Below are 27,853 nucleotides of genomic sequence, written 5' to 3'. Positions count from 1 at the left end.
CCGCCCCCGCCGCCCCCGCCGCCGAGATACCTACCGTGGCAGAGGTCTGCCCACAGTCCCATGGTGATAAGTGGTACCTTTGTTCTTACAAGATAGAATCCTGTGCAAAAGACTACCAAACCAAGGAGGCGATTAGTAAGTGTGTGCGCGAATATTTCGCCATGATGCCTGAGCAACCTACCAAGGCAGACCTCTGCCCACCGTTTAATGGCAACATGACTGCTTGTAAGGAGGCAGCAACAGCGTGTTGGGAAAAGGATAAATTCTCTACTAAGGAGACGATGATTAAGTGTGTACACGCCCGCGCCCCCAAGCGACCTACCGAGTCAAAGCTAGCTGCTAGGGCAGATCTACCTACCGAGGCAGAGCTTTGTGCACCGTTTAATAACATCAGGCATCATTGTATGGCTGCAACAAGGGCGTGTTATGAGAAGGATAGGCGCTTGATGTCTTCTAAGAAGGCGTTAATTAAGTGTGTGCAGGCCGCCGCCGCCGCCGCCGCCGAGCGACCTACCGATGAAGAGCTCTGCGCACCGTTTAATGGCGATATACAGACTTGTGGTGAAGTAAGAGCCGTGTGTGCGTATAGGGGCAAGCTAGCCAGGAAGGCGATGATTAAGTGTGTGCACGACATCGTCGCCGAGCGACCTAAGGAGGCAGAGCTCTGCCCACTGTTTGATAAATTGGGCGGCAGGAATTTTTGTATTGAGGCAAGGGACAGGTGTCTTCTCAAGTACTATACCAAGGTAGAGATACTTCAGTGTGCGCACGACATCGCCGCCGCCGCCGCCATCGCCAACCAAATTACCGATGAAGAGCTCTGCCTACCGTTCAATGGCGATAAGGGGGCTTGTAGAATTGAAAGAATCAACTGTATAAAGAGGGGCAAGCTAACCAGGAAGGCGATGATTAAGTGTGTGCACGACGGCGCCGGCAAGCTCACTGCCGAAGAATTTGATGACTCTCCAATCTGGTCTCTCTAGTTGTCATATTATACGGCTGGGACTCAACAAGAGCTTAGAATCGTTACAGGAGGCCATGGCGGACCAGCTGCAAGCTTCGGGCATACCTGTTTCTTTCATGTATATCTAGTCTTTGCCCTCCTCTCGCTCATGACAAGTTGAGGACCTTTAAACACCTTTGGGATCATCTTTAAATTGAGTTGTTACCACCTCAGCCATGAAAACCTAGCCCTTGTCACATGTGGCTAGCAGGTTCCTTTCCGAGTTGTTGTTACGATTGGCAGCTATGGACTGAGTTGGCCATGGGATAGTTGCTTTGACCGGGATACTCTCTATTTGGACACGGATGCAAAACACCACATTGGAGTTGTGTTGGCGACGGGATAAGTGTATAGTAATTGCGCAGAGTGTTCCTAGGGTCTCGGGTTTAATAAATTAGGACTGATTTGCTACTTATAAAGTTGGCTACTATCTTGGCTTATAGCCTATAATCCTCAAGGTTTTTATAAGCTATAGTTAATTAAATATTAAGATTAAAATTAGTATTTGCTAGTATCTTGGAGGCCTACCTATCTAAGGACAAGTCCACGTTAACGAGTATAATTGGTTTAAAGCTGGAATCAGGCTTGTATTTATAAAGAATAGTAGTTAACCTAAGCTATTTTACTATACTTGATTTTAAAGTTCAAAACAAAAAAAGAGCTACTTAATATAGCTAAGAAGGAAAAATAACATCTTTTAAGCCAGATAAAGCCTTTAAAGGCTATTACTAGCTCTTAGCTTCTAGCAGCTTTGGCAGCTATAAGCTAATTATCTTTTCGATAGAATACCCCAAGTGGCTAGATTTAGTTGCTAGCGAGCTTTAGCAACTACTAGTTTTAAAAGCTAGTAGTTGTATAGTAATAACTCGTAACTTAACTAAACTTGTTATCTAAACACTCGACAATAACGTTAAGCTCAGGATTTTGATTTTTTGTTCCTTCCTCATCTGTACACTCCCTAAGCTTCTCTTTGCATTTTTCCTCGGACACATCGTACTTGTTGCCAAAAACCTGGCGAGTCAAGCATAAATCTTGAATCATTTTGATTTTCTGAGATTGCGTCGCGCCATTTGGAAACTGCGGGGTTGACTTATTCGGGTCCGGCTCATGGTCGTCGAAACATTCTTTAAATGTCTTGTAGCCGTCTAGTTTGCGAAGAAAAGGAATCTCGCACCAAAACTTTGTGCCGTTGCACTCCTCTGTCTCGGGGTCCTGATTCCAACAATCATGCTGAGTACCCTTTAGAAAGGGCTTTTTGGCGTTTGTGCCCTGGGCCAAGGCAGTGCTAAGAGTAGCAGTAATTGTAAGGAGAATAGTGTACTTCATTATACCAGGTTTTAATAAACGATATAATCAAGACTTTGGTAACTTGACGAAGAAATTGAATAGTTGAATAAGCCGGGTAGTATTCTTAATAAGAGGGTAAAGAATATTGCGAGTAGTAAAATAATAGCTACTAGAGAATATATATAGTAAGTCGGAAAGGACACTTGTGTATTTATTACGTAATATATAGTTAAATATAGTAGTAATAGTAAGCATTACAAACCAATCTTAACAGTAGCTTTATTAATATTAATTCCAAGTTTCAAGTATATCTTCTTTTATTATAAGGTTAAGTATCCATGCCCCCGCCGGTAACAGCAGGGATATAGCAAGGTTAGTAGCCAGGGAAAGTGCCGGTTTTTGCTTTAGGAGAGAAATTATCATGGCGCGACTAAGCGCCAAGAAGATACGCCAAGACGTATTCTGAGTTTTGGTACTTGAGAGCCTAGCCAACCATGTTCGAGAATAGTTAGACTCGCTACGTAACAATTCGGGTTGCCCCATTAATCGGAAGCTATAGTCATACGATATATCGAAAAGGGTCGCTATGCGTTTACAGGGATGCAGTTTTCTTGTCTATTTGGTGGCATTAGTAGTCGCCACATGATCGAAACAACAAATGAACCTGTGCATTGACAGATTCTTAGCTTTCGTACTGTCACCTATCTGCATTTATAGGGCCAAAACGGTATGCGATTAATATGCACCAGCAGCCGGCGGTCGCTTAATACTGGAGCACCCATCACGTAAATGTTGTACTCTGGCAGATTACTATTGACGCAGTTGTCTCATGTGGCTACATGTGTAGTAATTAAATATAATGTACTACTTGAAACAAGAATTCATGCTCTCTCTTTAGATTTCCAACTAGATTTGTTTTGGAAGCATTTTCATGCCGGTCCACCGAACAAGTAATATTCGCCCCCGAAATTCTGACAATAAATCGACAGTGCCACGTTCTGACATACGGCCGAGGCAATCTTCTGATTGGATTGAGGTGGGGTGATACCCAACATCTCTCGAGTCAAGTCCTAGCAGAACCGACCCTGTTACGGGATATTACCGAGTCAGGCATGGACTATCGCAAATTCAAAATATCCAACCAAGTCACGGCAGCACATGGTTTATTACCAAGCACAGCTCGTGTATATACCTTGTTTTCTCTCTTGCATGCATCGCTAGGCGCTAGATCCACATGACGCCTGGACGAATATTGGCTGTGCCCGTCTCATTTGACCGGACTCAACTGGCAGTCCTGTCGCGAAACCATACACACGTAATACTCGGCTGTTATTCTCGATGGAAGGACATGATGCAATATCACGCGCAGGGTCCAGCTTGCACCGTGGCCGCATCTCAAGATTACAGAGTCAAGACACTTGTTTGATCCGTGTTCCGCTACCATGTGGTCTCGCCTCACTCCCTTACTTTTAACTAACAAATCCGTTTCCTCCACGCCTTGTCTCGCCTGGAGCCGGGCACCTTGAATCTCTCGGCTTGTGGGGGTGGGTTTGTTTCCGTAGCGCTTCTCCATCTCTTTAACTGTTATATGGGCGTGCTATATAAGTACCGTATCGCTTCCTCGTGACCAAAGCCTCTCCATAATACATGGTATCGGTAGCTGTTTGTCACACTTGGAGTGGCACCAATTAATATAATAAAAATTATATATTAAATTAATATAAAAAAAATAAAAAAAAAGGCTAGCTAATCACCAGGACCCACTAGTAGCACAATCAGTAGCTGTACCTAGCTAATTGAACAGTAACACACAATTCAAAAAACACTGCACGCATCGCGATGCGTCAAATCCACTAGCTCAAGAGGTGATTCATGACCTTAATAAAAATTATATATACCCTTTTTATAGGTACACTTATCATTATAATTACCTACGCGCGGGTCAGGGCTTGCCCTTATTTATGTAATGTGTACGTAATCTGTACCCGTTATAGGTGTGCTGCCAACAGACGCCGGCCACTTGCACGGCAATGAGGCCACAGTTGCAGAAAGCGGAAACATCCGAACAACGGTGGCCGGAGGATGGAAGTAGCTGGCATATCCCCCTGGCCATTCATGCAATTTGAGTATATGGTATCAATGCTTTATAACTGATTATCGATGCTTTATAACTGATTCACGGCGCTTAGCAAGACCCTCTTCGATGTGCACGTGGATCCCAACCGGCTTGACTCGGCATTGTCATGCTAGCAATCCAATTGTTGTCTGCTGCTTTAAACATCTTTTCCCTTGTCCCTTGTAATCGCCTCTCTGGGTGCGTTACGTATGAATATCCCTTTTTTTTTTCTTGTCGAGGGCCATGGCAAAGGCGTTTCAACTTTACCATGTGGGCATGTCATCCATTATCAACCCACCAGACCAGTTGCACGTGGGGAAATGTCAATGTGTCGCACAAAAAATAGGCGTGGCCACGCCACAAGTAATTATCTGTTAATACCCCTTATATCCTGCGACAATGTGACCCCAGCCAGTGCCATCTCCACCTGTTGACCTGGTAGCTGCAACAGTGTCAAAATGGGTCTCCCCTCAAACACGAGTTCGACGACGCAAACACCTACTCCGTGACTTCGGAGGTGTCGCCGGATGGTTCTCGGAGACGAGTCGATGTCGTTGTAAAGCGATATGACAAGAATCATCACGCCATGTCTGCTTTGCTCTGGGTAGAGTGTAAGCGGCCTGGTGGCAGCCTAAGAGAAGTGGAAAAGCAGGCAGTAGACGCGGCCAAGAGATGCGTCCACGCGGACAACTTGTCCTTCATTCACACCATGACCACGGTCTGCGTATTCTTTCGCATGCGGTTTTACGAAAGGGGCGGAAGGCACCTTACGGGGAAGCGACTTCGGCAGACAGGACTCAATACGTCGAGACGTCGATTCACAAAATGCCATCTACATCAGAGACATTATATCAAATGCAATAGTATTTTTTTTTTTTTTGAGTCATCCAACATGTTTCTAGTCAGAATAGCACAATTTACATTGGCGCAGTGAAAACCACCATTCAAGCTTACCATGCCAGGGCAAATCCAGCCAAGACGCCGTCTTGCAAGTAGGCGCTGCTTCCTCATATAAGCGAATGCTGGCCACGTACGGCAAGTTTTTCCGTGTTTTGCCCAAGCCAATACGCAGTGGCCTTGAAGTGTCTACTACCAAGAGATCAAGGGCCCAGTCGAAGCGATACTGCCCTACGCAGGCTCGACGACCGTCACCGTAATGAATCAGTATGCCAATGATTGGCTTGTGTGAGACACCTTTGTCAATGCAGCAAGCAATTCCCACGACATTCTCCAATCGACAGTTCGTATAGTACCACAGTTCATTGTATTGGGTATAAGGCGGCGATGACGAAGGCCTCATTGACGGCTGATAGGTTTCCCCATAACGCTGGCCGACATTCTCGGGTACACTGTCTTCATCGTTCGTGCTTTCGATCCCGAAGTACTTGATCCTTTTATCGTCGCAGAGCGGGTCCCAATCGTTGATGTATATCCGCGACGGGCTCTTCGTTGTTCTGTAAATGAGGTGGAACTGAAGTCGGAGGCCAGGATGTACGTTGTAACTCCCGAACATGACTGCTCTTCCCTGGCTTGGATAAAGCTAAATCGCTTAAGGTCAGCGCGAGTGCTCTGTCTTCAACAATTCTACATCGTACCATAAAACCTAGAAAGCCAGACTCAGGATGCTTGACTGCCCAAACCTGTACCAGGTATTCGTCCGCGTCGATAGGCATATACATCCACAACACGGCGCTTGCATCATAGTCCAAGTCGAGATCGAACTGTGTTGTGGTGTCTAAGCTGTGCGCATACATCTTTAAAATGTGGAATCCAGAGATGGCGACAGAATAGCCGTTTGTCCCAGGTGTGTTGCAATCAACAAAGCTCATCCTCAAGTTATCTGGTAGTCCCTCAGCAGAGCCACACGTGTCCAGATCTATTAGTCGACAGGATAGACCTGGTGTAGGCCACGCCTGATCAAGGGGCGAGTCGCTTCTTGAAACAGGGGGATCTGTAGAATCTAGGACTCGTCTGATTTCAAGCCCTGGGAGGATGTTAGGATAGGTAATTGCAAGGTTGGAGACAGGATAAGCTAACGTCAGACTGTGTGACTATTCGCACAAGGCCGAAATCTCGGGTTAGCTGCTTCCACCATACTCCGCAGCAATCCAAAGACGAGTTGCAACGGTCATCCCGCTTGGGCAATTCAAAATAAATATTCCTGATTCTAACATGGTCATATGTCACATAGATTGTCTGAACTGTATGGCCTTGCGGCGCATTCAGAATTTGATGGCCCTTGGCATCATTCCCCAGAGACGAGTTCTGTAAGGATTGAAGGTACGAGATACCCTCAATGGTCACATATGTCGCGTAAACATCCTGGGTAAGATGGATCGTGGAATTGGACGGATAGAGGTGTCGCGCGACGTCTTGGCAGCGATGGCGGCCCATTGCCGGTAAAGGTATCCTGCGACCATGTAGCAGAGCTCCCGTGGCAACTGACGTAAGAAACCAAGACCCAGGTTCCTCGCCAGGGTCCGTTTGATGCGTTGCTGCCGTTCAAGTTCGAAGCGGATTGGTGGACTAAACACATAATCCGTGGCAGCGAGGAAGTTTGAGGATATGGGCAACAGCTTGACGGAATAACAGTCGCGGTGAAAACATGGAACTCGGCGACTTTTACTCATGCAACGACTGTCGCAGCACATGTGGAAATAAATCCCGGTCTCATCTTCGTGAGTAGTATAACGCCGAAATTGGAATGGGCTAGTTGCATGGTCATCGTCAAGAGCTGGAGGTCGCACGAGCTAAGAGTGAGCAATCTGAAAATGGCAAGTTCAATGGAACAAAATATGACACACCTGCGACCACTATTTCGCCGTCTTGGACGAGGAACTGGCAGAGCCTGCACCGAGGTTTGCCGATACACACATCCTGTATGCTGTCCTCAGCCGTCATTGCCTCTGGTCGTGTACTAAAATGACGCGGCTCTGGAGGGTTTGAGTGCTTGACCTCTGTGATGCGAGGTGGGTGATAGTCGGGGCAATGGCCGTACTTGTTTGAGATGGGCTGGGTACGGAGTAGAATATCGACATTTGCAACAGTCAAGTGGGTCTTACCTGCTCTGCTTCTGCCGTCTGTCAGACGAAGTAAACGTCAACTGCCAGCACTGAATCTTTCCTTCCCGCCAAGCCAGGTATTCAATGTTCACTCCACCGTGACGCTCGTGCGTGCTGCCGACTTGGATGGGAGCTTCCTCCTCGCTGCCGACAGTGCCTTGACAGCAGCTGTAAATTTTTTATCAAACTCCGGCTGGTTTCTCAATCTCAACTTGGCCAATTTCTCTCCCATGCTTGGATTCTCTCGCAATGTGTCCAGAGCAGTTCCGCACAGGCTTCCAGCCGCTCTGTCGTTGCCAGAAATTTGTACATGACGGAGATTTGTGCCATTTTTCAAGTGTGAGCAACAATTCGTCTGTGAGAGGTGTGGCGCCATCGAGGCCAACGTGAACACGACACCGATAGTACAACTGGCACGGACACATTCAACAAACACACATTACGGCAATATAGTTCTACAACAGCCACTTTGATAAATTCATTCGCCCTGTCTCTACTCCCCGAAAATCTTCTTTTCCTTGAGTGTGGTCTTGTGTGACGCCCTTATTGTCCCTTTCATGATATGAGGCTGGCCAGTGGTGAAGCAAGGAATGTCATTGAACACTCTCATGGCGTTGTTGCCCGCCAATGCCTTTTCCAATTTATTCATCGACTCAAACTTCAGAAGCACCTGCGCCATATAAGGCAGACCAGACTCGAACTGCGTGACTTCCCAGCTTTCCAGGCCCTCGGGTCCCCAGCATCTTTAAAAGCACAGTCAGCATTGTGATTAAACTACATGGCAGATGTGAATTTTGTGGGCGGTGCGCAGAAGATGCTTATCCCAGTGGGATACTTACTCGGAGATGAGCCGCGTATGGGCGTCTGAAAAATACTTGAAATTGAATGCACCCGAGTGGTACATGAACGCTACCGATGCCATTTTACTGGTTTCTTAGGGACCGGTACGTGGGAGGGTCGATTGCAAAATTCAGCGATGAACTAATAATATCAGGATGGGACGCATCGTGCCCTCGTCCATGGTGACCGAGTAATAGCCCGGTTTAAATAATGCAAATCTTGGATGCTTAAACCTGGCATCAACTGGGTTGAGCATCTACCCCACACGCTCGAATTACAGGATATAAGTTGGGTCTTGCCTGGATTCTCCTGCATGACATGTCGTCAGGATTATCGCATCGTGCATGTGACGTCATTTATGCGTGTGGCCATGTGTGCCTTTTCCAAGCTTTAGCAAATGACCACTTGACGCCTGAATGACATTTCCCCTCTTCTCCACTCTTTGCCGTGTGTGGCGAAGCGATGATATAGCAAAGAATGCATTGTGGCAGAACGTCTCGAGGGTGTCTGCCTCGCAGACGAAACCAACTACGAGGGTATAAGCCAAAGATATATTTTATCGTCAGCTTGGCATGAGCAGGCATCTCGGCAGATGGGAAGCCAGGCTAAAGTGAGAAGGATTTTTTGGGCATTGGTCGTGGGAGCAGTAAGGGCATAATTGCTGTAGGGAAACGCTGGTGTAAGGACCAAGGGTGCGAGCAAGGTTATCAAAGGGCTATCGACTGATGTATGTCACCGGCATCAAAACTTTGGCTCTATATCTGACCAAATTCTGAGAAAGGACTTGATGAAGCAAAGGCTAGAGCGATCCAGTCGCGTTGTGTATCACCACGTGTCGAGGAGACAGCCACACTCTGCGGCTACACTGGCAGAACAGTCGGACGCCTTTCTGCGAGTTGGCGAGACGCAAGCTTTCAGAGACATGCGATCGAAGTAACCGATAGAGACCATCGAGTACAGTGAGATGTGGCAATTGAGCTCGTAGAGTGTATGCAAAAGTGGTGAATTCCTTGTGGTTGACAAACTTGATGGAGCCCTGGCGCTAGAATATTGCAGAATAGAATTGCCCAATACCCATACATAACCTTTCAGTTGCAGCTCACCATAGTTGCAGAGGAGATATTGACAAAGAGAAACCTTGACTATCAGACGTTCCTCCAGCTTTGACAGCCCAACAGTAGTCTTGCACGCCTTACAGAACAATCTGAAACGCTCACGAGCTCAATTTAGAATGTGAGCCAGGTTCGTAAGAATCAACACAACTGCTCAGCACAAGAGTCAAGTAGTCGAATCTATTTCCACGGATTCGAAAAATAATCACGCCGAAAAGCTAACACGCATGTTAGAAGGAATTCAAACAATAGACGAGTAAAACTCACCACCAGGGATCAAAGCACTCGCATACATGACGTGCGAAATGGGCTTCAGTTCCTCATCAACGTGTCCCCCCGTTCCATCCCACGACTTGATCAATGTGTCGACCCTGTCCTGGAGCTCCTCATCCGCCCCAATACAACGAACCCCAAGATACGCGCCAAACTCCCTAAACGCCAGCCTCTTGTGTCGCTGCAACCCAGAGCCTCCATGTCGGGAATGGTCCAGCCCATCCCGCAGCATCCGCAGCGACGTGTCGACAAACCCTTCGGCCCACGGCTCGTCAAGACAAAACTGGCACATCCACAGCCCCATGCCCAAGTCGAGGGAGTCGCTTGTCGGCGCCAGCTTTCCAGGGCGCGCCATTATCGCCGAGTAGTCGGCAATCTCGGCGCGCAGGGACAACTCGTCCCCCCCGCCGTACGACTCAGCAGTCTGCTGCAAAAGCCTGTAGACGGCGAACCCCGTGGCGGCGTCGAGATGGCCCTCTGACGGGACCAGAACCTCCCTCATGTCGGTTGAGATTTTCCACACCATCCGCTTGTGCCCCCGCGTGTCGGGCACGACAAAGTGAGGGTGGACGGCCCTGCCGAGCTCCATCGCCCAGTTGTTGAACTTGGGCTCGCCGGTTGCCACGGACATACGGTTCAGCGCAAACATCCAGATGGTGAGGTAGTGGTGATACTGGCCGTCGCCGTCGGCCCCAAACTCGGCCATTTTGCCGATCCGCAGCCCGCCCGTCAACGGCGCATCTTCCGTTGCACCAGGCAGCCTTTGGGATCCGTCTCTGGTTCTCCCAAGAATGTTGTGCACCGAGTCCACCAGGCCGGCGGCGAGGTTGAGATAGCGCACCGCGGATGTCTCCTTGTACAGGGTCAGAAAGTTGATGACGCCAAACGCATCCGTCCACAAGTATCGGCCGTGATGTCCGCCCGCGCCGGGCGAAGCAGGAGGAGTCCATTTTTCCGCGTCTTGAGCTGTCGCATTGTCGAGCGGACCGTATACGGCCTCCATGGCTAGCTTGAAGGCGTCGATGGCATCCATGCTCACGGTCGTTGTTTGGTCAAACTCACGAGGTCATGGTTTGCTTGGTGAAGAGATGTCCCGTGATGATGTGAATTTACAATCTGCTCCTCGACATGTGGCGGCGCTTTCAAGGAATTGGCCGCGTGCAGACGAAACTCTACACCATGATTTCCGCCTCAATTTTCGGGGCACATTTCCACATGATGATTCCATTGGCTGGGCCTCGAGGACAACGTAAGTGCCACCCGAGCATAACCATGGTTCGGACTGGCCCTGCTCCGTGGCTCCAAGTTTGTTGGGTATGATGCTAGCATAACCCGGGCTACATCGAAATGATGACGATAAACGAGCCAAGAGACCTTGATGCAGGAGGAACTTGCTCAGAAAACGACAAGCTACAGCAACGGTAGCCGATCAATGGCTGACATTTGGTCACGCAGTGTATACATAGACATAGACTGTCCACACGTGACGACACTGCATACATGTACTTGGGGTCGTAATGTGGCGGCGCCCTGCGAAAGCCTGAGCCCAAAAGTCTGCCAACTCGGCTTTTCGGTGCATTTGTTCCTGCGTCATCAAATCAAAATCACTCTACAAGCTGCCCCCTTTGATTTAGCCAATCTTCCATGGCAGCAAACCAGCGGCAGTCGTGAGAATCGGCCACGGCCCTCAAGAACCAGGCGTCCAGATACCTCTCTCAACGACGGGATCCCCAACCAGCCCAAGCATGCAAACCCCATCCAGGCAACACCACAACGAGCAGGCGCACCAAGCAGATAGATATGCATCGCTCATACCAGAGATCCTCTGGACAGAGGGCCGATACGTCCAAGGCCTAGAGCGCCTCTCCGCACTCCAACACCTAGTGCTCGACCAGGCCGTTCTGCCCGCCGACGCGGCCAGCGAAATATTCGGAAACGTAGACGCCCTCTTAGCCCTGCACAAGCAGCTCCTCGCCCAGATGAGGGCCACGTCTGCCCTTCCGCGCCGCGACCAAGATTGGAGCACGGCATTCTCCGCGTTCGCCAAAAACCCCGACATCTACGTCGCCTACATCGCCAACCACAAGGCCCAGATCAGTGCTGCGGTCCGGCAACACGCCAGAATCCTCACCACGTCCGGACCCCCAGAGGTCCTGCAGCTCGTCTCGGACCGCTACATGATTCACCACACGTTTCAGTGGCCGTACGCGCGCTTTGCTCGATATTCCCGCATCCTAAAAGTGCGTCAGGCCGCGGTGGCTGCACTGCGACCCTTAGCGGGTGCTGACTGCTCGTTAGGAACTGCTGCATGAGATACGGGCCGACGAGGCTAAGCATGCGAGCCTGCAAGCGGCGGCGGCGGCATACCACGATATTCTGAGGAGAGCCGAGGCGCTGACGCAAAAGTCTCTAGACCTCGACGCCGGGCATCTTTTGGACCGGGTCGAGGATTGGAAGGGCTTGGATCCGAGCACCTTTGGCAAGTTGGTGTTATTTCAGACCCTCATATGTCGTCCTGGAGCGAAGCTAGAGTTAGAGGCACCGGTATGCTCGTTCCATTGTGCGTAATTTCTTTTTTTACATTTTGCCCACGGGGCCGTTGACATGCCGTGCCTGGCTACAGTTTCAGGTGTATCTTTTCGAACGCATCCTCATCTGCTGCAAGAAGAGGAGGCACGGGGCGGCGGAAAATCCCGAAGCCGCACCCTTGCGCCTCTACGGTCGCATCTTCCTCGTCAACATCGTGGACATGGGCGTTTCACCTGGTACTGTCTGGCTCTGCCGAGTTGTCTGTCCCGTCGTGTTCTTCTTGGCCGGTTGCGACTGACACGAGACCAGGGCCTGCGCATCGCTTGAATCTCCTGTGGAGGATGGCTCATCGAGTCGAGCCGACGACTTTGATCTTTTCGAGTGCTGGTGTGATGAGCTTATGGGTGGACAAGATACAGCGGCTGAGGACGTGTAATATGGAGCGTCGGAATCAGGATGGCTGATGCGGGAATTTCAAAAAGTATTGAAGTGCAATTTTGTGTCCAACTCTGACATGTTTGTCTACTGACTGACTGTTCTACATTGCCCTGTTGCCACGTCACGGCCTGTCATGTGTGTTTGTTATATCCTGGTTGCAGCTTGTGGTAGAATATATTTACCCGAAAATAGGTTATACTGGTATTATAATACTATTAATAGCATAGAGCGCGATATTAACTGTGGATTTAACCCCACGATCCATCAGTCTCCAGTTTCGGCATCACCGTCCCGAGCGCCACATAAATGGCACGTTGACGTCGCAACGCGCCGCGGCTACATTGATACCAGGCTTTACCCCATGCTTTCGCATCCAGTGAGGTGGAGCTCCGGCTGAGACCGTTAGTCTGCGAGTAGCCAAAACGATTCAGTAAGTAGAATTATAATGCTCGCCCCATAAACATTGACGCCATTGAAACACATTCAGACCCGGTAAATTCGTCTTCCACTCCCGTTGGTGAGTCACGGGCAAAGAAATATATTGACACCAGGAGGGGCGGAGAGATACTAACCAATTCAGCTTTAACATGCGTTAAATGTCATAATAATTTTGATTAACTACCTAGGTACTTTGTCGTGCGTACATGTTTAAATTCTTCAAACACACTACGACCCATGGTACGAACATAACATGTAGTTGGACTTGTAGTCACCTAGTCACGGACGTTGGAACGGGTAGTTTCTGCGGCACATCCTCTATATCATAGTTTCAAGAATGGCTCCTTTTGGAACCATATGCGGCACAAAGCTATCATCAGACCCTGGCGGTGACACTTCTCTCCTTCTCTGTAACCTAATATTCCTCATGACTATCGACGGTTGCAGCTCATTCCCACTAAATCGATCAATCTACCATTCCGCAATCACAGCCCGTCATTCTCCGAAACGCATCTCCGGCTAAATCTCTCATCTGCTTCAAAGCTGCTGCTGCCACGGCAATTTTCGCATCCTTTCCACTCCCTCGTATACTGTGAAAAGTTTTCTTCTTGTGTATCATCAGTGCGCAAACCACATTGCTGTCCGTTATTGCTGACGCCCCTGTGTCTGAACCACAAGGCACTGGCGAAACGCAAAGTCGCCATGATCGGCAACAAAAGGTGTCTTGCATGAGCTTGGTCAACTGTGTGACTGGGTGCCCTCCAGCATAGGTATCGTATAACGTCATGTCTTGAAAATATGGTGCGATGAACTTGGTGAAGAAATTGCGGACTGAATTGTAATCGTACTTGGAATCTTCGTACATTGCCCCCACAACCGCTTCCAGAATATCCGAAAGTGCTTTGGGAGGATGTTCCGTATTTAGCCAGAAATCTAGCTGCAAAACGCCGTCCTCGGTCTGCGATTTCGCCTTCTCGATTTGTTCGACAAAGCCGGCAATATGACCCATAATAGATGAACCTGTGCTTAAGATGTGCCTATGTAGTCCAAGCTCAACACAGAGAAAGGAGAAAAAGTGATTCGAGGCCATTGCCATTTTGTGCTCTGTGAGCCACTGCGGATCGGCTAACGGGTATCGTTGAAACAGGAAGTCAACGATGGCCACGTCAAGAAGTGCATCGCCTAGAAATTCCAGCCTTTGGTAGTTTGGAAGTTCTGGCTCATATGGGTATGACGGATGCTTGAACGCGCTTCGTAGAAGTTTTGGTGACCTAAAGTTATACCCAATGGATGCCTTAACCTTGCCCACCGCAAGAAGTTCAATGGGACGCGATGGGATAGTTTGCCAAGCCGGTTGAACGTATTTCTCGTAGTAGTCGCTATACTTTTTCATCCTGTGATTCTTGCTTTGCACCATTACAGTGACCGCCTTCACAGCTAGATCCATGCCTTCTGGTTCTGTCATGTAGGCAGCGCCGATAAGAGCCTCGCACACGTCGGCGATAGATTTATCCGCCAGTCTCTGAGTAAGTCCTACTGGCTTGTGTTTCTTTCCTTTCCGCAGTACGAGATCTGGGTACCACGAGCGTCGATCAAAGCCTCTGGACCTCACGTATTCCTGTAAACCTCTATCCACAGCGTGATTGAAAAGATTCTTGTTGCATATTAGAATCATGCGCTCCACATGATATTCGAATTCATTCCTGTTTGGGATTAATGTGAACAGCGATATTGTTGTGGCCATTTTTAGGAACGCGTCACCTAGGAACTCAAGTCGCTCGTAATTCTTGCTAGTTTGAACGTCAACATCCTCCTCACCTTTTGTGAGCGCTTCCAAGGCTAATGGGGGGTAAATGGCCAAGTCAATAGACCCACAAGCATCCATCGCGATGGCTGCTGATTCAATGGAATATATTGCAACCGGAAGGGCGAAAGCTGTGACGACAACATCAACAGGAAGCTGGAACATGTTAGCTTGAGTATTGGGAGATTGAATGTATGCCTTACGGTAGATATAGCCAACGGCTCTAAAATAAGGAAACAGCCCCTGGGTAAATGCATACCCCCTTGATCGGGCTCGCAGAGCAAATTTCTTCTCAGTGGGAGCAGTTCTGCGTCGAATACTGGTTGCTCTGAGTTCCAGATTATGCTTTGCCTCAATTTATATGATAGGCTATTGCTATACTGGGCAATAGTCTTCTGCACCCGAAAATAACTGCGAGACCTTGGAAACGGCACGTCGTTTGGAACCGGGTCAAATGCTTGATAGTCTTTGTTCACCCCGCTAGTGAAGAATTTCCGAGATCCATCGCACGGATCAGTAACAAATCGATCCATGAAGTCTACTGGTCTTGTTAAAAGAGTGGGAAAAGTGGGAGCGCAAGCCACCTCTGATCCTTTAACAATATCCCAGTCGATAACGGTTCTCTCATCCCACGGGCAGTCAGTCTCCTTCAGATTGGTCGCTGCTGTTGAGAGCACACAAGGGGCCAGAAAATACGGCAGGCTACCCGAATCGCAATCAAAGTCCTTGCTGAATACATCGTTGAATAATATGAGGGTGAATTTGGCCAAACTAGCTACGTCCTCTCCAGTTAATGTGAGAGGCACGGCGAATTGATGTAGTGCCAGAGTTGACTGGACATCGTTGTCTATCCATAGTCTTATCGGCTCGATTGTAGGCAATGCGGCATGTGTCAAGATGCAAAGCGGACGGCCAGGTCTTCCAGTAGGGCCTGGACCCTTGATTGATAGTGTAGTGACGAATAATTGTGACGTTGCGCGCTGGGCCCATAGCTCTGGTTTAGATTTCATACCATATTCCGATTGCTTTTTTTCGCTGAGGGCAAGCCGAGCATTACGCATTTTTGGCAAGAGCCTTGTTAGGGTTGAACGAAAGTTCCCATCAATATACTTATAATTGAGCAGCTCGATACATGCCTTGAATGCTGCCGAGCCTCGTGCCAGTAGCTTACTGCGTTGAGGAGTACCCGAGAATGATTTCACTGGACATGAATCAGGCAACAGTACTATTGCAGTAAACTTGCCCATTTCAGTAGATGTGACAATATATTCGGGATGAGCATCCGCGCCGCCGCAAACCGAGGATACAAACTTGGCCAACACGCCTCGGCTAGAATCAAATGTCAGTCTGGCGCCCGTTTGCGGGACCTCGAACGAGATTTGTGACTTGGCTTGTAACCCAAGAAGGCCGTCGTTTATCTCTACATCGTTAATTTTCCTGTCAGAGGGAAGAGAAGAACAGAAGCGTCGCAAGGCATGGACATCTCTCGTAGCCTGTATTAATTTACGGCGATGTTGTATATTATCCCGTTCAACCATGTTGACGTATACAGAATTTGTCTGGCGCGCCCTTCCTTTAGATTGAATGTATTGGATTGCAGAATCGTAGAGATCGAATCTAATAATCAGGTCGCACTCGGGTATATCAATACCTTCTTCTGCAACTTGAGTTGCAAAAATGCAGTTTATTTCGCCATACCTAAAGCGGTTTAACGACTCGATCTGGTCTTTAATAGACATGTTGACGATGCTGGAAGATGCTGGCTGCGATCCTACCTATTAAGGGATTAGATTGTGCTGTGAATCTATAATATGGGATTTGCGGAATAATTACATACCACAAAGCCTGCAGTCATATCCTGTATCCTCAACGCAGATCGATTGAACGCTTCTGATAGTAGAAAGGCGATATATCTTTTCTGAACAAAAACTATGCATCTTGTACTTTGTTGAGACTCAAATGCGTCGTGAAGTATTTCGTGAAGCGCGTCAACTTTAAGCGAGAAGTCTTGGTTCGACTCATTGTGAACGTGATCTGTTACGAGCTTTCTAGCTCTTGCTTTTATCAAATCATCGTCAATCTGCTCGTGAGCTTGACAATATGTCCCTGATACCTGAGAAATAAGCTCATCAGCCGTATTGGCGGTGAGCTCGGTTATTGTTAGATACTGGTCAGGGCTCTTGAAAAGTTGCCTCCAGTATTGATCTGCACCCCAAGGGCCGATGGTGGAAGCAGTATATCTAGCAGCCTCCAAGTGGATCTGGAAGTTTGACTGATACCTGCAAAGTGTTGATAAGGATAGAGAAAGAGTGGTCATGGTCATTTCATCCGCCGGGTCTGCCAAGGGACCGTACTCAATAACGCGTTCGATTTGTTGCTTCCTACCCATGCCTGCGAGCAGGACTTCTTCAGACACAGTAGCAATCTTGCTGCAAAGCGTAGCTTCTAGATCAAGAGCAGCAGCATAGAAATCGCGGGTCTTTGAATCGACAGGGGACGCCGTCATGGCCAAAATCCGAGGATGATGTGCCTTCATCCTGATGTAGTGATCTCGCATGATAGTAGCATATGGGTGGTTTTTTTTGGTGTGATGTGCCTCGTCAAAAACCAGCAAGTTGATTTGATTCATTGTCACAAGGCCGCTGCTAAGGAGATCCAGAAGTATTTGTGCGGTACAAACAATGACCATGTTTTCTTGTATTTCAGATGCCCATTCTCGCATGCTTGCTTTATCCCCGTACAATTTGCCCACGGGGTATTCCAGATTCGCCTGAAGAAATCGATGCTGCTGCAAACAAAGTGCCACCTTGTCCACTAAAAAGAAGGCGGTTCGTTTGGTCTGCTGTTGGGTTTCAAGTTCGAGAGCAAGCACGTGCCGAAGCAGAAGAACAGCAATATAGGTCTTTCCAGATCCTGTATCGAGCACGATGATGGTGTTTTGCTCTTTTGCACGTTCGAATAGGTCTATTTGGTATTGACGAGGCGTTGTAACAATCCTTTGATGTGATGTACCAGACTCCACGATTGTAGCGGAACCCTCCGCAGTATCATCCTCTTTTGCTGGTGTTGCTGTATCATCTTGATAGGCTTCATCCGCGACCCAAGACATGAACGCAGCATGCTCGGAGTTTTGGGTCAATGGCTTCTTGGGACGCCTTTCGGGATTAGTCGTCAGCCGGTATTTTTCAGCAGCATAACTGCTGTCGCTGTCATAGCTGCCTTCATTTCTCGAATCGTGATGGTTTTGTTCTGCCTCGCTAGCCGAATCGAAAGTGCCTGCGGTTACAACCGTTTCGTCCGTGCGGCGAAGGTCGTTGGCCGTCGCGTGTTTGGAGCTTTGGCTCATGATTTCATCAAATAGAAACCAAGGGTTGTAATTGTGAGAAGGGAAGGAAAATAGGAATTCGCAAAACTGCACCAACTTGTCTTGTGATGGTTCCAGCCTTTGAACTGTGTGTCAAACTTTTCAAAGTGCTCTTGTGAAATGGGCACGAGGGGCGAGAAAGGAAAGAGCAAACGGCACCTCAAGAGCGAAGGCACACGTGCGGCTACCAGGCAAACAACCCAGACCAGACTGCTTCGTTGCAGCTGCCAGACTGAACTGTCAATCAGAAGTGCCAACATTTGAAGTGCTGTCTGATTCTCTGCTGCTATTCCACCCTGGTACTTTCGATGTTGACGCAACAAGCCCGCCGTATTCCAGCAGTCACATCACTTGCGTCACTCGAATCACTTCTACAGTCCCCGTGCTGCACAGACCAATGTCTGCAGCCAGCGCGAATCTTCGTGCCGTTTGCCTTTGTTCGATGCGACCCTGAGTGAAATCTTCTGAATTTACCAGCCAAGAGTTGTCTGTTTCCAGGGTTTTAGTTATTTGAGTTTCAATAACTCTAACTATTGCATCATCCATACAGCCCGGCATTTTCCCCCATGACATGAACAAAATAACGAGGTGACTCTTGCGGTTACTATACGCCAGACCTAGGCTGGTGCCTGGGATAGCCATGCATCTCCCATGTGGTCAGGGCCAACAAGACCTCATCTCGACCTCTTTCCTGGCTACCTCGACAAATTGTCTCTCCGCACCAGCAAGAACGGCGTAGAGTTTGTTGTACATTCTGCTGTCGTAATTCCTCTTTGCGACAACTGCAAATCGATCCCGTTCAAGCATCTCCCACCGTTCCCGAAGGAAGAATACGTCAGAACATCGACCGGGCTAGAGCATGTGCAGACTCTAGTGCCAAACAAATTCAATTCCCGTGGCGCTACTGCACCAAGGGTTGGATATCATGCCAACACCCAAAGTCTGCGAGGGGAAGCTGCAGAAGGGTGTGAGCTCTGTCTTTTGATTCAAGGCGAAGCAGATGGCATGTTGGCCGAGCTCGAGGACCATGAAGGCCGGATGAAATGAAAGACGATTCCGACGGCCCGCCCACCTTTTATATGTGTTTAACGAAACGTCCTGATGGCGGCCAAGGCTTCTGGGTCTTGTCAGAATGCAGCCCCAGAGCCAGGGGAACATTGACTGTCCCCGTTGCTGTGTTTGGCTTCACTGCGACAGAAGGTATGTCCTGATCTTTGCCTCTACTTACACTCTAACCTGGACGCTAATGCTTAAAAGATTATACTCTGGCTGTTGTTTCGCGGGCGTCCTGTAAAACAGCATCCCGACATGCATACCCTCGAACGCCTGGTTATATGGGACGCCGAGGGCGAACAACATCTTGAATGTTACCATGGCACCAGTTCCATGCTGAATAATTAGAGCCCCAGGTCTAGGTGTACTGTAAAACTAGTCGAATTGGACGCAAGGGCCCGGCAAAAGTACACAGCCCTGACTTATACATCTGAATCCAGTATCGTGGGCTAATGGGAGTCTTATACCCTGCCCGAGGACAGCAACATACGCATTGCCGACATTTCCAAGATGTTTCAAGACGCCGTACTTGTGACTCGCACCTTGGATGTTCCGTAAATCTGGATCAGATCGCTATACATCCCTAGCAATCCGCGAGAGTGGACAACGGATTTTGAGCAAGCAGGTTCCGTCAACGCAAATGCCTATCTAACTATCTGGTTAACGGAGGCAACCACCCCTTCGGATAAGCTCACAGCTCTCTCCAACGTGGCAAGTGCCTTTCAACGCATGCTGGATGACAAGTTGCGGGATACAGGAGGAAGTCTTTTATAGAGTCGTTGTGCTGGCATTCCCTGAAATGCTAACTGGCACTGAGAGCACTGCCCCGTCGTGGTCCTGGGCGTGGTTCGACTGCATACTTGGTGTGGGATTCAAAGCTAAATCAATCCACTTTACAACCACCGCTTTAACACTCAGGTCAGCTTGCTGGATGATGCCAAGCCATTCGACGGCGTGACCGCAGCGTCGATAGAGCTTGAGGTTCCGTTAGTACCCCTGAGGCTGTTCGAGGAACGAGGGGCCGTACCAGGCATGTGTGCGCGAACCGACTACGGGAATGAAGATGGCTTCTACGGCGCCTTCGACACAATCTACAGGCGCTTCCCAACATCTGCAGAAAGCTTGCGTGATGTACAGCTGCTTGCTCTGATTCCGGCAAAGACGCAAATCGAAGAGTGCTCAACTGGAGACTGCGATATAGAAGGCTGCTGTCAAGGCCTAATTGTCACGCACGCTGACGCCTCGGGAGACCGGGTGAAGCACCTTGGCTTTATTGTGCCCATTTGGATTGTTTTGGGTACGACGAGCCATCGAACTCGCGCAAAAATGTTAGCCTGGTGTAGGTACTACGGAAATCGTCTCACCACCATGGCTTGAGGTTTATTGATCGCTTGAGGGACTATGTTTCTGAAATCATGGAGAATACATCAGAGAGCCTGAGTCTAGTTTCCAAAGGCTTAGTAAGTATCAGTAGAGCCCCTGCAATTACACAAGATTGATACCAAGATGAAAGCTGTTGATCCACCCTTGTGAAAGCAGTCGCGTTATTGTCTGTAGCCCTCCAGAGCCAGCCTGTGTCGACGTGACAGCTGCGGGGGCCTAGTGCGAGACTGGATGAGATTTACAAGATTCTCGGCTTTCTGAACGTGGACGTGGAGAAGCTGTTTGTATGTATCGATGCGCTGGATGAGTGCAATGACGCCGAGAACCTGGTGACCGCTTGCGAAAAGTTGCGTTTGAACGCAGAGCTCCTTTGTATTGGACGGCAGTGCACCACCCAGATGATACGAAGGCGATTTCCCTCCTGGATATATCAATTCATGGAAATTCAGAATGATGACATAGTCGGCGTTATCTCGGCGCGTATTATGACAAGGGTTCAATATAGAAGGCTTAAAGGAAATAGGCTCAATTTAATAATAATCTCGAAGGGTCTCTAAGGTCTTCAGTTATTAGGAGAGAGGAAGAGAAGAGTAACTGCTTTATATATATAAAAGGAATACCTAGGCCTAAGGCTCTTACCTAGGCACGTATTTAAGCTGTGTAACTAATAAGTCCCGTATTAGTGAAGCCCCTTTACTGGGCTTCACGATCTGTTGGGCCTTTTCCGTGTAACACGTATTGAGGAGGACAGGGTTCGACAACCAGACACAATGCCAAACCACCTTGCCCGTCAAATACGAACTAAAGTATCCAAATTAGCAAATGGAATGTGAGTCATAGTGTATCAACTCACGCCTCTTAGGTTTCTCCTCGCCTCTCTCTATACAACCTTGGTCCTTAGCCATAGTAGCTACAATACATCCACGGCGACAGGCGTTACAAAACCTACCGAGTACATTAGAAAATTCATTCGATGCTATATTAGAGAGGATCCGGCTACGAGCCAAGTATGAACAGGTACTTGGAATACTCGCTTGCATTGGTTGTGCTTGGCGTCTATCACTGGACGAACTACGATATGTGTTGGCAGTCGAGTGTCACCACAACCGTTTCCAAGATAATAACCTGAAAGACCACACAGGGCAAACAGCTTTGCAGCGGCAATCTATGATTACTGCCATGGTATTCATTGACCAGCCGGAGGTTGATGTCCATGTACAAGATGTAACACAAACGTCAGCGCTGCACACTTGGGCCGAAATGTCGTCGACGCCGGCTGCAGCTGCCATCTTGAACAAATCTTCTGCGATCATTGCCTTGCAAGATCAGTACTCGAAAACGCCGCTACACTATGCTGCCGAGCAGAGATCAAAACTAACAACCAGTCTCTTACTCAATCACGGGGCGGATGCAAATGCCCAAAATGCGGCAGGCAGCACTGCCCTGCACATGGCGATTATCAAACGCGACGCCCTTATTTGTGGTATCCTTCCATGTTGCCGAGACACGAATTGGACATGGTCTCTCACCCACGAATCTTCAGAGGGCCTGGAAGCCACCAGCGCAGGCTGTGATTTCAGATATCACCACAGTCTCTAGAAACTGTATATAATTTGAGTCATTTATTAGCAACAAATAGCATGGGCTGACATAAAATGTTAGAGTTTGGCATGTAACTATACTTGCCCATGTGAATATTAAGCCGTTATGCTTTGTCAAAAAGTATAATTCTTGATAAAGTTAATTAGTTAGGCAACTATGCGGGCAACTTAAACTCCCGGGTTTGACTTTCCCATAAACTTAGATTAAGTAGGTATATTTAAGTACTAGCACTATTACATAATAACAAACTTAAACGTGGAGAGAAGAGGGCCATTTAGACTTTACACAGGAATGGGATACTGTTGTGATAATTATTGGCCGACGATGTGGCGTTGTTCGGTCGGACCAATCTGCTCCGGCCTACAACCACCCTGATTAGTTGGATCAATGTTGTTCCGTTCCGGCACCACTAGCCGTGGGTGTAGGCGGCCTGTAATAGGGGTCACCCAGGGCAACAACTCCAACTATAAAGGCCACGATGCCGGGCTGTTCGTAGCTAATAGCTTCCTTTTCCTTAGACCTTTGATAACATATAAATTGTACCCCGTTGCTTGTAACGTATTTCCCTTATGAGACCAACAGATACCTTAGTAGACGATTTTGTAGGAAATTTTAAGTGACAGTAACACTATTACAGTACCGCCTTCAAGCTATACTAAAGTAGCTTTTCTTTCCTAGACATTCCTGCGAAAAAGCTATAACTAACCCTAAATAATATTTACTTTTTATTAGCTTAAAGTAAGTTACTCCCATTATTAGGTCAAGGTTAACTACGTATTTATTTATTGGCACAAATTCATGTGACAAAGAGAAACGATGATTCATGGCATTTTGTGGAAAATTAATTTCTCTGTGCAGACGCAACGCCGGTTTTGGATATGCTCAGCCATGTCTGGGGAAGCCACAGCCACGTAGCATAGGAATGGCAAACACAAGTTGACTGATGCTCATGGCCAGAGTATATAAACAGGTCGAATTCGCTCTGATTCTCCTCTCAGCAATACCACAACAAACGCTTTATTGCTCGTCTTTAACCAAACTATACATCCACGTTTCACGCCTAGCCAAAACTCCCTTCCCAGTTTTCAGAAATTTGCAATCAATCCCGACTCCAACATGAAGGGCTACGCTATCATCTTCCTCATTCAAGCACTTACGGCTGGTGTTTTGGGTAGGTACAATTCCCCCACAACTCCCAAAACCTTGCCCTGTTCCACCAAAACCATGCCAACTTCTCAAAACTAATTTTTGGGTCTTTATTTGTTTTAGCCTGTGACTGCGATTATCACCCCGGTGGCTGCACCATCAGCAAGGCTCCCCCGGCGGGATGGAAATGCAAGTGCAGATACAAGGGGGCCTGGACCTGTGACGGCCTCCAGATCCAGTGTGATGCTACGGAATCTTGTCCCGTCAACTGCTTCAGCCGGGCTTGCTGCCTGGAGGGCGGTGGGGATTGTGGAGGCTATTAAGCCTTCACAAGATCACATGCATTCAATGTTGTCAAACTCAGGTCGCTCATTTATTCAAGCATAATGCTGCCTCTGTCAAGAATACGCAAGCATTACTGCCTAGGTGGCCACTTACCACTAGCAAGTGGCAAGTGGTAACAGGAAATCGCAATACTGCTGCTTACCTAGCAGTATTTTAATAAAGTATTTAATTTAGTATAATTCCGCTCTTTTAGATAGGAAATCAAGAGTCTCTCGTTCAGGCTAAACTATTAGTGTAATGGATATGTTATATGCTTGTTGGCTCGCAACGCCACCAAAGCTGCCCTGCAGCATTGGTCCAACACTCTGCGAGTCGAAATGGCTCCCTTGGAGTGAGTTGTTCAAGCTGCGACTATGCTAAAACCATGTTTATATTAATTTTACCCATGCTTGATAATCTCGGCGTCAAAGTGCTCACGGTAATAGGTACACTTGGTCACTTTGTGTACAAAGACTGATGTTGAAACACAAGATTATATCCGGGGAGATTGGCACAAATATTCTCCAGAGAGACAGAGAGCGAAAGGTTCTGTCGGGTGAGTTCTTTCCTTGAATTCTTGACCACCCGCCCTATTCCAAGGAGCTAAAGAGGCCTCCGCTACGAGGACCTTCTGCCATAGTTGCAAGTGAGTGTATGAGTAACCACAACAAGTTCGAACCATCGAGTTTTGGCAACTCCCGCTTGAATTATCAGAGGTCCAGCAGTATTTCGTACATCAAAAAGAGGCAGGCCTGTTTTTTCCAATTTCTACATGCTGACTAGTTGCCTTGTGAATTTAACAAGCTTAATAAATACTTACACGCTGTCGCACAAGGGGATACAACAATAACCAAACTGCTCTTTGGCCGCCCACGAGTAATGACTGAATGCCGTCTGTTCTACGGCTCCGTGTTCCGGACCGGAAATGGTCTTCTCAAGGGCTAGATGGACCAAAGAACTCTACATACAGTCTTCCCCCTGAATTATTCTTCATGCGTGACCTGACAGGGTAGCTGTTAGTAGGGGGCAGTGCATTAACTATAACTTATATGTTTTAGGAAATCGGGCATTAGGAGGAATTATAGGAATTATAAAGAAACCTTAACTTATTAAGAAATGTTACGTAATTACAGGTACTTAGAGGTTCCATATGAAGCCTTTTTCGATTGGTTACTAGCCCCCCTGCCAGGCCACGCATGAAGAATAATTCAATCGAGGCCGGTTGGACTGTCCATGCCAACGTGGCGAGAGCCTTGTGCCCTCGGTGTTGTGGCCCTAGCCGCCTGGCCGTTTAAGCGCGGCAACCGTCGTGGCAATATATCCAGAGAAGCAGTTCAGTAGGCCTTTTATTTACATGCCCAGGCTCGGTGAAACGTGTAATGACTCTGCCCTCGTACGATGGCGCGTAAAAAGTTCCAAGGGGCCTAGATTACTAGTCAAGCTATTGTTCTCGGCGACACCAGCAGCGATATCACGTCAGATAATTTCATGCAAAGAACACATGGTCCAGAAGTGTGCCCAGGGGTCTTTTATCATCGTGAAAAATGCCCCTTTTTTTCACGACAAAATCCATTGTTTCACAACAGTTGACACTGCGCACGACTTTGGCTGCTCTGAATCAAGGCGTCATTTCAATGTTGAGAAATATGACTGCGATGAGCTTTTTGACGCGCCACTCGAGATGGGATGAATTCAATGTTGTAGGTTTTTCTGCGACCATGTGTGCACAGACGCCACGGCATGATGGTCAACTAGTCAATATCAATTAAACATTGAATCTTAAATCATGCATTGCGCCCAGGCACCGCCACTCACACCCTTCTGGAATAGTAAACATTAGCACATCACTTATACGCTAACAAAATCCTCACGAGTCATTCTCAATGCACCAGACCCGAGTGCCTCCAGAGTCCACAGTATCCCGTCAATGAGTGGCCGCAGGTTGGCAGGTCATCAAAAATAGCATCGCCACGGCAGAACTGCTCACAAGCCACAGCGCTCTCACTAGCCTGTAGCCCCAAATTTCACTATTGACATGTATGGCACAAAGCTTCAGCGAGTGTATTAGCTAGCTGGCCATCATCGTTGATGTTCATGTTCATCCGGGCACTTTGCCAACTCCCACGGCAGCCGTGAAAGCTGTTCGCAGCATTTTTACCACAGTCACACGTGTACATCTCACATGGCAATAAAGAACATCATGGCTTATAATCGCAGTATATGAATTTCAACCCCTGCCTACAGGCGCCACACCCACCTAGGCCCTATGTAGGTACAATGCCAGCTAGCTCAACCGGAGAAACACCGCTTGCCCGAATTCAATACAACAGCAAAGTCTATGCAAATCAAGATGTAGAATACAAAAAAAATGCCGCGTCGCGTTGCGTTGCACTTAGACGTTATCGACCAGGGGGCTCACGCCCTGGGCAGTGCCGATGCGGTCCTCGTACCAGAAGCGGAGGCGCTCGACGCGGGCGCGGTCCTCCATCCAGCTGTTAAAGGCAAAGACGTCGGTGTTCTGCATCTCGGTGACCTTGGGGAAGCCAGCGGGGGCCGGGACGTCGCCGCGGACGCTCCAGCCGTACTCCTTCTGGAACTCGGGGGTGAGCATGAAGGCGGCCAGCAGCTTGGCGCCCTCGGGGTGCGGCGCGTTCTTGAGGATGCCGCCCCTCTGGCCCCAGGAGACGAAATTCGCGTCGTTGGGGAACGCGGTGCGGATGTTGGTCACGTTGGCGAAGCCGACGGCCGTGGTGAAGGTCGCCGCCAGGGGGCTGTCCTCCTTGGCGATGAGGGTGAAGGGCGTGGCCGTGCCGCGGACCCAGGTGGGATTCTGCGCAAGCAGCTTGTCGAGCCAGTCATTGCCCTTTTTCTGCAGGCTAAAAGGGCGAAAAACACATGGTTAGCCGACATGATCCGGTGTAGGCCGGAATAAAGTGACTTACATCAGGTCAAAGGCAAAGAGAACTGCGTCGTCGTCGTTGGGATACGTCAGGACCAACTTGTCCTTGTACTCGGGCTTGAGGAACTCGTCAAAGTTGTTGAAGTTGGCATTGGGAAGCTTCTTGGTGTTCCAGGCGTTCTGCCAGAACAGCACCTCGAGGGCGTACCACGAGGCGGTCGACTTGTCCTTGAACCCTGGGAGGATTTGGTCGTATCCCAATGGCGCGTAGTCCAGCAGAACACCCTCCTTGGCCCAGCGAGGGAAATCGTGGACGGTCTGCAGGTAGACGCTGTCGACCTGGCTAGGCGCCTTGGCGGCCACTTGCTGGTCAATTCTGCCGTCGTGGTACTTGGAGAGGTCGACGGTGACGGTGAGATTCATCTTGGGGAATCGCTTCTCAAAGGCATCCTTGATAAAGTCCATCTGGTTTTTTTCGTCGCCGCCGTGCCAGAGGACGACCTCGCCACCCTCGGCAACGGCAGCCTCGTAGATCTGCTCGATTGTGCGGGATTCGACGGCGGACTGGGCGCCGGCACCGGAGCCGGCGCCGCCGGCCTTGCCCGCGCCGTCAACGCATGCGGCGAGAGCCGAGCTCAGCAGGAACGATGAAGCGAGTACGGGGCGCATGCTGGGAGTCGGGACGTAAAGAGTGAATATATGGTTAACAACAGTGGGAAAATGAAGGTGTGAAGTTGGTAGTCCTGTTGAGTGGTGAGGATTCGGGACTGGTGGTGAATGGGGGGCCGCAGGTCATCTTTATATATTTCACACTCGGCGATTCAACGTCCTGGATGGGATTGACTCATCCAAAACGCTTTGAGAAGGAATTAACAAACCACCATAATCGCGGCATATGCTACCGGCGGAGTGGCCGGCTTCAGCATCTATTACGCGGACGGGGTGCGCAGCCTCTCTTGGCTCCGTCTTGGAGTCTCTTGGAGTCTCGGAGAGTCCCCGACTCCCTGGGCTTCCTGGGATGCATGGTAAATCCCGGCAGACTGCCGTCTTTGGCCCTATAGAAAAATAAGCTCATCCTCGAGTGCATAGATATGTCAGCATCAAGTTGGTGGAACCGCGCGCGACCAGGTTCAACAGCCACGATGATGTGCTGCCGGGACGCTATAGTCTTAGTTTTAGA

General features: G+C 48.8%; 9 protein-coding genes across 9 annotated transcripts; 3 read left to right on the top strand and 6 right to left on the bottom strand.

The window, feature by feature from the left end:
* Positions 1 to 161: 161 nt before the first annotated feature.
* MAA_11071 (metallothionein-I transcription activator) lies at positions 162 to 983 on the top strand (the record flags this gene model as incomplete). The annotated part of the gene is made up of 1 exon (XM_011413037.1): positions 162 to 983. The coding sequence occupies one exon, from the start codon at positions 162 to 164 to the stop codon at positions 981 to 983; it is 822 nt and encodes a 273-aa protein (XP_011411339.1).
* Positions 984 to 1,876: 893 nt separating this feature from the next.
* Positions 1,877 to 2,329, bottom strand: MAA_11070 (D-3-phosphoglycerate dehydrogenase; the record flags this gene model as incomplete). The annotated part of the gene is made up of 1 exon (XM_011413036.1): positions 1,877 to 2,329. The coding sequence occupies one exon, from the start codon at positions 2,327 to 2,329 to the stop codon at positions 1,877 to 1,879; it is 453 nt and encodes a 150-aa protein (XP_011411338.1).
* A 3,027-nt stretch (positions 2,330 to 5,356) lies between these two features.
* On the bottom strand, positions 5,357 to 7,700 carry MAA_11069 (uncharacterized protein; the record flags this gene model as incomplete). The annotated part of the gene is made up of 6 exons (XM_011413035.1): positions 5,357 to 5,405; positions 5,441 to 5,946; positions 6,002 to 6,449; positions 6,711 to 7,140; positions 7,211 to 7,479; positions 7,561 to 7,700. The coding sequence occupies 6 exons, from the start codon at positions 7,698 to 7,700 to the stop codon at positions 5,357 to 5,359; spliced, it is 1,842 nt and encodes a 613-aa protein (XP_011411337.1).
* A 261-nt stretch (positions 7,701 to 7,961) lies between these two features.
* Positions 7,962 to 8,390, bottom strand: MAA_08198 (uncharacterized protein; the record flags this gene model as incomplete). The annotated part of the gene is made up of 2 exons (XM_007826196.2): positions 7,962 to 8,211; positions 8,308 to 8,390. The coding sequence occupies 2 exons, from the start codon at positions 8,388 to 8,390 to the stop codon at positions 7,962 to 7,964; spliced, it is 333 nt and encodes a 110-aa protein (XP_007824387.2).
* Positions 8,391 to 9,661: 1,271 nt separating this feature from the next.
* Positions 9,662 to 10,726, bottom strand: MAA_08199 (uncharacterized protein; the record flags this gene model as incomplete). The annotated part of the gene is made up of 1 exon (XM_007826197.1): positions 9,662 to 10,726. One exon carries the CDS (start codon positions 10,724 to 10,726, stop codon positions 9,662 to 9,664), a length of 1,065 nt encoding a protein of 354 aa, XP_007824388.1.
* A 712-nt stretch (positions 10,727 to 11,438) lies between these two features.
* On the top strand, positions 11,439 to 12,520 carry MAA_08200 (Dbl like protein; the record flags this gene model as incomplete). Its single annotated transcript, XM_007826198.1, has 3 exons — positions 11,439 to 11,933; positions 11,992 to 12,237; positions 12,323 to 12,520. 3 exons carry the CDS (start codon positions 11,439 to 11,441, stop codon positions 12,518 to 12,520), a joined length of 939 nt encoding a protein of 312 aa, XP_007824389.1.
* A 1,044-nt stretch (positions 12,521 to 13,564) lies between these two features.
* On the bottom strand, positions 13,565 to 18,248 carry MAA_08201 (RNA helicase, DEAD-box type, Q motif protein; the record flags this gene model as incomplete). Its single annotated transcript, XM_007826199.2, has 3 exons — positions 13,565 to 15,058; positions 15,106 to 16,677; positions 16,740 to 18,248. 3 exons carry the CDS (start codon positions 18,246 to 18,248, stop codon positions 13,565 to 13,567), a joined length of 4,575 nt encoding a protein of 1,524 aa, XP_007824390.2.
* Positions 18,249 to 23,420: 5,172 nt separating this feature from the next.
* MAA_08203 (uncharacterized protein) lies at positions 23,421 to 23,773 on the top strand (the record flags this gene model as incomplete). Its single annotated transcript, XM_007826201.1, has 2 exons — positions 23,421 to 23,475; positions 23,574 to 23,773. The coding sequence occupies 2 exons, from the start codon at positions 23,421 to 23,423 to the stop codon at positions 23,771 to 23,773; spliced, it is 255 nt and encodes an 84-aa protein (XP_007824392.1).
* Positions 23,774 to 26,166: 2,393 nt separating this feature from the next.
* Positions 26,167 to 27,342, bottom strand: MAA_08204 (ABC-type Fe3+ transport system; the record flags this gene model as incomplete). Its single annotated transcript, XM_007826202.1, has 2 exons — positions 26,167 to 26,650; positions 26,717 to 27,342. 2 exons carry the CDS (start codon positions 27,340 to 27,342, stop codon positions 26,167 to 26,169), a joined length of 1,110 nt encoding a protein of 369 aa, XP_007824393.1.
* Positions 27,343 to 27,853: the final 511 nt, after the last annotated feature.

Source organism: Metarhizium robertsii (genome assembly GCF_000187425.2).
Source record: "Metarhizium robertsii ARSEF 23 chromosome Unknown MAA_Scf_4, whole genome shotgun sequence".
Taxonomy (NCBI): domain Eukaryota; kingdom Fungi; phylum Ascomycota; class Sordariomycetes; order Hypocreales; family Clavicipitaceae; genus Metarhizium; species Metarhizium robertsii.
The sequence above is the reverse complement of the archived record's forward strand: the minus strand, read 5'-3'. Positions and strand labels throughout refer to the sequence as shown.